Raw genomic sequence first — 8189 nt, 5'->3', positions numbered from 1 at the left:
AGGGGCCGCAGCCGGTTCCGCGCCCCTGGGCCCGGAGACTGGGCTTAAGCCCGGGGTTTGTGTAGCGGGGACAATGCCCTTTTGCCCGGCCCTTCCCAGTGGGAGCAGCCCCGGCCCAGAAAGAGGCACCGAGGACTGTTGTGGAAACGAAGGAGCAGCTGAAACAGGGTTACAACGGGCACCCTTACTACGGCAGCCCCTGCCCGCCCGAATGATGCTTCCTGGCCAGAAAGAACTTATTGCGATGGGATCGGGCTTCCCACGTCAGTCAGGGCGTACGTACAATTTGGCTGGCCGGTTCCTGCATCAAATCTGTTAAGCCCTGTTCTGTTCAATATGGGTTTCTGCTTTGCCGTCTACTTGCGTCTCACCCAAGGTGCCCTTCGCTGAGCTACTGAAATGCTCTTTTAGGGATTTGACTACTAAAGCAGCCCCTCTATGCTGCTCTGCTTGCTGATGTTTTCCAAACCAAATTTGCATAGTGTGGTGTTGCGACCAGTTTTTGGCTTTGGAAGTACGAGCTGGGTTGCGAGACTTCACCAGGTTTTCAGGGAGTTGTCAGTCCTGAATTTATGAGTTTATCTTGCCGGTGCTGATGAGTAAGGCAGGCAGAATCAGGCTACCGGCGCTGAAGATCAAGTGCAAATCGTAGTAGTAGTAAGTGCCGCTTCTGTGGTGACAATTTTAACCACTTTTAAAAATGTTTCTAACCTTTCTTTTTCACGAGAGAGAGTGTGATGCACTGCTCCTTGGCTGGGTTTCCTTACCACCTGTGCATGCCAGCAAGGCGGACTGGCAGGGTAACTGGCTAGCATTTGATTGTCATTGTTAGACCCTGAATCCATGCGGCGCCCAACAACTAGGGAGATGACGATCCAATCGCTTGTGGATCTTGTTAGTCATTAGCCAAAGCAAGCAGGGAGCAAACACCAGCACTCATTGCTCACAACAGCTTTATTCAGAATGGCAGAATGAAGATGGCTTCGGACTAGCTCCCAAAAAAACCCAACAAACCAGGGAGCCGCCCCGAACAATAGTTCTTTCCACGTTTATACACCTAGGTTCATACTTATTAACATTTACTCCACCTATGACCCTCCTTCGGATCCCCCCATTTCTCCTCCCATCTGAAGCTCTGCCTCTGTTTACTGTTTGCTTCCTTAGCACGGTATTGCCTATGCATTTCATTCATTTACATGCCTCTCTGCTAAGAGCGCATGCGGAAGACTCTGACCCCCGTCTTCTCCCAGTCAGTTATGATTTCTCGCTGGTTCTTTGTGGTTTCTTGCTAACTTCAGCACCATCTCCAAGGCTGTACTGCTGCTTTGTCCTCTAACGATAGCCGTTGGTCTGTATCCTATTTTTACACAACACATTTCCTAACAAAAGGATAGGGTGCAACCACTTGCTTAAGCATTAGCACAGTTAGTTATTTTTAATATATCATCCAGCCTTGTGACCAGCAGCTTTTGCTGAGACACAGAAAAAAAAACTTTTATTCAGCTGCACATGCAGCACTCCCCAAAATCCAAATATCATTACCCTAACACTCGTATTTGTCCCCACAACAGTGGGCCAAGCTGTTCTCTTGACCATGTTTGTTTTAAACTCAGACTTCAACTCAAAACTTCAGACTATAGAATATGTTTAATCTGCTTGTAAAGCACGGGGTAAAAGTGTATGGGTCTTTGTAAATGGCTTGTGGTGGAGCACCTGTAGAGCCAGTGCTGCTCTAATCCTTTTAAAAATGCTGCACCACCCTTTCCCAGCCTGAAACTGCTGAAATCACAGAGCAGACCGGAAAATCTCCATTAGTAAATGAAAGCCTGGAAGGTAACTGTGAAGTACTGGTAGCTGTTTGTACACCAGGATTATAGTCACAGCACTGGTAGTACTGTTCACTGCTGCCTCACCAGGGAATCTGGAATATTTTAAGTCTATCCTTTTCCTTTGCCAAGTTTGGCTGGTGCAGTTTGCTTGTTTTGCTTGCCAGTCTGCTGCAGAGAATTTTCTGTCCTGTTGTGATGAAAAGATTTGAGTCCTTGTGATGTCTTTTATCCTTTAAGTTTCTCTCCTTCCCTACCAGGCAGTCCTAATTGTTCTCCCCCGTGCTTTGTGTCTGATAGACCCAGGCTGTGGCTGGGTTGTTGTGTCCTGCCAGTGATGCTACTATAATTAGCTAGTCCAACGATGCTGCTGTAATTAGGAGACTTGACTCTGGTGCTGGGGTGTGTGTGTACAGCATAAGTCTCAACTACTGTTCAACACCATGTGATATGGCCATGATAACTGATTAATCCTACTCCTGAAGCAGCAGTGCTAGGATGGACCTACCAAAGCCCACCCCTGCATCAGGGATTGCTCTCTAGAAGTGACTGAACTGCCTCTCACTCCAAAACTATAAATTGTTGTAACAGGAAAATTGAGGCAGAGAACTCCCCTGAGAGCAAACTGTGCAGGGCTGTGAATGAGCTGTCCCAGAGGAAGTGGCAGTTGCTGGGACATTTATACACTGGCTGTGGAGAAAAGAACAACTTTGTAGTGTGCTGTCTGGAGCTGCCCTGGACTGGTCCCTGGAGAATAGGTAGCATGGGACTGTGCTTCCTGCTGCCATTTCCATGATCCTCTGGTAACCTTCTGAGGCATGTCTAGAGTCACTGCACACAGAGTAACATGGGAAGTTTCCACAATTAAACAATTTAAAGTGATGTCTCCAGCCTTCCCCTGCAGAAGTCATAAGGAGGCAGCTCCTTATCTAAGGCCATATAGGTAGGGCTATAAAATTTCAAAGACAGCAGCCTGTAGTATCTTCCCCCACACATCTCATGAAGGCTGATCCTGAGCTTTGCACCAAACAGACAAGCTCCTCACTAATGTGATCTCATGGTGGGGCATTTATTTTCTTATAGTTTTGCACTTCAGATCCTTCCTGTAGGTGCTTTGTAGCTGTAAGGGCTAGAACTGGTGGAAAGAACAGTCACAAATGTCACCTGCTTCTTCCAACTTAACACTGGCTGAAGCGCAGGTGCATTGTCCTTGTTTCTCTTTGCATGTTCAAATATAGTTTTTTACTAAATCCTTTTCCAGGCTTTGCTAGTCCACATGCAGTTAGTTCCTTGTGGGTGCTCCATCTTAGAGTACCACTCTTTTCATTTCCATTTACCTGTTGAAGTACTTTGCCTCACAACCAAATTTCCAGTGCATGCAGCCCCTCTCTGCAGATGCTCAAGCCCGGGAGGAGGATTCTGTTGCCTTACCTCTGCAGTGTAACCAGACAGCCTGTTTGTGTTCAAACAGAGCCAAAATTCAACCTCTTATATAAAAATAGTTAACTAGACTGGCTGCTTGTACCATGAATATCTGACGTCATGGAATCCCTGCTCAGGAATGGGCAACAATGAACATAATGAGGAGGATTTTTTTTTTTGGCGTTATTTTATAGGGAACCCTGTTATGAACATCTTTGCACATCTGCAACAGCTGATTCCGAAGCCTAGTCTCTCTGTGTTTCCATTTTTCTCTTAAACTCCACTGGAATGAAGCAAGATTAAGTCATCTGTCGGTAAAGCAAGAGGGACCAAAGCTAAGAACTAGGGAACACTGGTATCTTCTCTGAAGCCATCCTATTATAAATTTTAGCTGAAATTATTTTAGTGCTTTGCCATTTTTCTTATTTTGAAAATGCAAGAAAAATTCAACCATGCAGTGAAACCTTGTGTCAAACAAATTGTCTATTTCCATTTGGCTTGACATGGGTTAAAGCAAGTCAGCCAACTTCTATCTATAGCAAAGTAGTCACATTTTTCATAAATTTTACTCTCTTGAGTATAAAGATCCTTCTGCCCCAGGGTCGTGAGAAATGCAGTGGGGGACTTTCTCAACATGCATTGCTCTTAAGGCCAACTCCTCATATCTCTTAATTTATAAATAGTCACTGCCCACAAGCAGACTAACTTTCTACAGCTTTGAGTTGGGGAAGGGAGGCTCTTGTTAATGCACATTCATTTTCTTACTGTTGCTCTTAGTTCCAGAAAGATATTAGTTTGACCTTTCTCTGAATGGCTCCCCCCACCCCCAAGTTTTTGTGCCCCTCTCCCTGCCTTGGGTGTATACTATTTACTCTGGCACTGTGTGTTCATCAGCAAGGTCCCTCGTATTAGTACCAGTACTTCTAGGAGAGTGCTTGTCTCGTAGTTTAATTTCTGTCTCAGTTTCACATCACATAATCATCTTAATCCTATAGAGCGAGGTCATCAAAAGAAATCCGTCTTCATCCTTTAATTCCCAAATGTTTAATAGCTTATAGGGTGGAAAGCTGATTGGAGGAGTACAATCCAGAATTAGGAAGTACTGTAAAATGTCCAAAGTCTTATTTCTGTGACACTTCATGTTTTCAGGGATGAGGTTTTCAGTTGGCCCCTGTATTTTTCAGACTGGTCTCAAGGTCTGAAATCAAACTACAATCTCTCAATTTAAATCTTGGAAGCAGTTCACTCCTGCCCTGTCAGATGGGGTCAGAGCTGGTCTGTTAGCTAATCCTAGTTTCTCGCTACCAACAAAACGTTAAGCCTGGTGTGCTATTCTACACAATGCGTGTGGGATGCCTCCGTGCAGTTTATCTCGCAGGCGCCTGTAATTGCCAGAGCCAAACACTGGAGGAGGCACTGATCCAGTACTGGCCATTCAAACGCTGAGAGACCAAAGCAGAAAACAATGATTTAAGCTCTCATGCAGTCAATGTCCCAACATATTTCAGTGTCTTCCTTGGTTTTTATTTAACTCAGGAGGTGATGTACCTTTTTGTTTAGGCTGTTTTTTCTGACTCTGCAGGGATGGGCCTTGAGTGGGAACCTTTCCCCTCAATTTACCACTGCTTGAAAAGCAAATTAGTGCCTCAGGCTACTCAGAGCTATCGCTGGGCCCTGAACCTGTTCTGTGGTTCTGGTTTGCAGTCTTTTCCTCCATTGCTTTATGCCCTGACATGCAGGGGCCCTCCTCCAAGGGGGGTTGTTGCCAGATTTGCCTGTCACTTTGGGGTGCGCTCATTTATTAGGGGTATGTTTCTGGAGTCTCTGTAATTGTATCAATGTGCTGCTTGTGTCACTTGTGTTTCTATATGGAGCTGTCTCTCTCTCTCTTCTGCAAGTCCTCACCCCCAATGGAGCTACCTTGCAGGATTTAGTTTCAGTGGGGCTGGGTTCCTCCAACCACCGAATCAGGTGCACACACCTGAGCCAGGCTGGGTTACCAGCATGTATAGGCTGACCCCCCTCATGCCGCAGACTCAGTTCATTAGAGCAACAATAAAATGCAGTCAGACACATGCACACAACCTAATAGGGTACGTCTGAGTGGGCCAGGTTATTAAACATTGACAGGCTGACACCCTTGCGTGCCTCAAACTTGGCTTATCAGGGCAACAATAAAATGCAGTCAGACATAAACACACCAGTTAATAGAGCATATCTAAGTCAGGCCAGGTTACTTCACACTTCCACCTGATACCCTTATATGCCTTGAACTCAGTTTGTGCCCCCCTTCCCAATCTCTTGTCACAATGGTCCTAGTAGTAACTCCCTTGTTATGAGCAGACTCCACAGTAGTTTTGGGCATTACAGGGATCTTTGGCTTAGATAAAAGAAGTGTTACTGCAGATCAAATGGGAGGTCAAGGGGAAGGAAGAGTAAATGAGGTTCAGAGAGAGAGAGAGTATAGCAACCAGCTTGATCATAAGTTATTTATTGCCAGGTACATGAACTTACGATGTTACCGGTAGTAATAGCCATACAAGAGAGACAAATAGGCCTGTGTGAAGCGGCTAGTATTCGATTCAGATTCAGACAATTCTGGGGACAGTGATTTGATTCAGTGATTTGAATCACTGTCCTGATTCAATTCAGCCCAATCTGATTCCGAGATTCGGCTGTTGATGAATTGGCCGAATCTCTGAATCAGCCAAACTCATCCCCCGTCTGCTCTCCCAGCCAGGCAATGGCTGCCCCACCTGCCCCAGCTCCCTGCTCTTTGGGGAAAAAACAACTCACCAGGTGCTGCTGGGGGGGGGGGGGTGTTCCTGCTGCCTCCCACTGCCACACGCAGATCTTCTCCCAATCAAATCACCACCCAAAGCTTCGCACAGCCGAATAAACAAAGCAGTTACAATATTACACGGGTTCAGTTGGGTGTTTGGGGAAGTCTAGCTCACATTTGATCAGCAAAAGTCAGGGTTGAAAAGCTGTGCCACTCAGTGAAGCCTGAACCAGTCGAGGTTCCCAGGTGTGTGTTGGAGCGTGCAGACAGGCAGAGCCCTCAGCACAATCAGTGAAGGTAGTCCAGGCAGGAAAGGAGAAGGTGAAGTCTCAGTGGAACTGGTTTGGATCCAAGCACCAGAAACTTGAGCTTGGGTAGGGGTTTTGTAGAGAACTAACAACGGCCCAAGGGAGAACTCTAGGTTTGTTTATGGGTAAACGATGGCTGGTATGCTGCATAATAGGAACTGATCACTCCTGGCTATAGGTGGCATTAGTCTGAGGGAGCTCACAATACAGGCAGGGAGATTCAGTGTTTTGGGTACCAATAAAGGAGTCATTACTAAAATTGGTTTGATAAATGCTGAGCTGGGTGTGTGCAGATGTGAGTTGATTATCATTTGGAGCAAGGATCACTCATCATGCAGTGATCCCCTGCTTCTCTGGTCCCAGAATTCAGTGCGGCCCTCGCCTTGGAATCTCCGTTCTCTATTCTGAATGCTAATGAAGGTGCTTTCCTGTCCCATCTCCCATGTAAATGTGTTGCCATCCAGTTCCATCTCCAATGTAAATGAAACCAGGGGAGTTGCTTCACTCCTATCAACCTTGTCTGGAGGGCTGTAGGTGTCTCCCACTGCCTCTTCATTGTCTTTTGTAAGTCCTTTCTCTAACTGATTCTTGTTCAGTCAGTGTGGGGGGGTGAGTCCTCTGTGAGTCAGACAAGCTGTGTACTGTGCCAGGGTTCCCCAAGAACACAGAGCTGACAGGTAACCGTTTCTGTGATTCTGCAGGCTGGTGGCGTTGGCCCTGGAAGATCTATTTAGCTTCCTTACAAGCCTGGTGTCTGTCCCGAGGTGTGATACTGATATCCAATTGCTTTCACATTTGCAGCTAGTGCAGGTGCATAACTTTGGGGTGTGCTGTTGCTGCCTGTTCTTTGTATGAGGCTCCTGGGCCCTTAATTGCTGTCTTTGTGGATTCCCTTTCATGTTTACTTCAGTGCTAAGTGCCCTCCTTACACTGCTCAGCTGGGGAGTCAGCACTGAGCTGGCTCTGCCCTATGGTGACTCTGCATTGGGGGGAGTTCCTTGTGGTCCCCTGGGCTCTCTCTAGGGCTGTATATAGCAACAGAGGAGACAAACTGCTTCCTCAGGTTGAGATGCATGTGGGCTGAGGGGCAACTGTACCATGGCTGAACTGCCACCTGCCTGGAGTTTTTTATTGGAATCTAGGATTATCATAATTCTAGTTTTTAATGACAGTAGATGACAAGCAAACTGTTCCAACATCCATATGTGATGTATAGGGAGGGCATGGGGAGCATGTGCCCCCCCCCCCCCCCCCCGAGAGCACTGGTGCCTCCCTGACAGCAAGTGCTCTGGTTGGTAGGGGGGCACGGAGAGCACTAGTGCCCCCTCCTGAAATTGGCTCTGCTGGCAGCATGTTGGCGGTGGAAGTGCTGGCAACACCTTTGGTGACTGGCTGCTGGGGACCCCCCCCCGCCCCCAAGTCACCAGCTGGCTGTTGGGAAACCCTCCATCCCCCAAGTCGTGCGTCACTGGTGCCCCCACAGACTCCGGAAGCACTAGTTGCCAATGCCACTTGATGTGAAAGTGCTGCAACCCTGTCCAGTCCCAGGATAAATTGAGCAAACCAAACACTGTTTACAGAGCAGCCTGGGCCAGTGTCAAAGGCATGCACCAGGGGAGAAAGGAGGCTGAGGTGTGTGTCACTTAGCTTCCCTTGGAGTATGGACAGGCAGTGATTTTTGGGGGCCCAGTTGGCAGTGATTTTGGGGGCCCAACACCTCAAAAGGGCCTAATTTGCAAGGGACAGGACTCCTTGAATCATCTGCTGCTTTTGATTAGAGCAACAAGCTAGTGCCAGCTGGGGTGCAGTCTTGAAGAACCATGCTGCTCCTTCCCATGGGTGCCTCTACTG

At 47.3% G+C, this 8189-nt stretch overlaps 1 protein-coding gene across 3 annotated transcripts in view; it reads left to right on the top strand.

The window, feature by feature from the left end:
• The first annotated feature begins 12 nt into the window (after positions 1–12).
• ESAM (endothelial cell adhesion molecule) overlaps positions 13–8189 on the top strand; it is a 105068-nt gene continuing 96891 nt past the window's right edge. The window contains exon 1 of one of the 3 annotated variants that reach the window (XM_025216311.1): positions 13–314. In XM_025216311.1, coding sequence (XP_025072096.1) covers positions 74–314 — 241 coding nt within the window. In that variant the 5' untranslated portion in view covers positions 13–73. The other 2 variants (XM_006034329.3, XM_025216312.1) reach the window with 2 other exon arrangements.

This window comes from Alligator sinensis, unplaced genomic scaffold, assembly GCF_000455745.1.
Source record: "Alligator sinensis unplaced genomic scaffold, ASM45574v1 scaffold1368_1, whole genome shotgun sequence".
Taxonomy (NCBI): Eukaryota; Metazoa; Chordata; order Crocodylia; family Alligatoridae; genus Alligator; species Alligator sinensis.
Note: the sequence above shows the minus strand (reverse complement) of the source record. Positions and strands in the feature narration are given on the sequence as shown.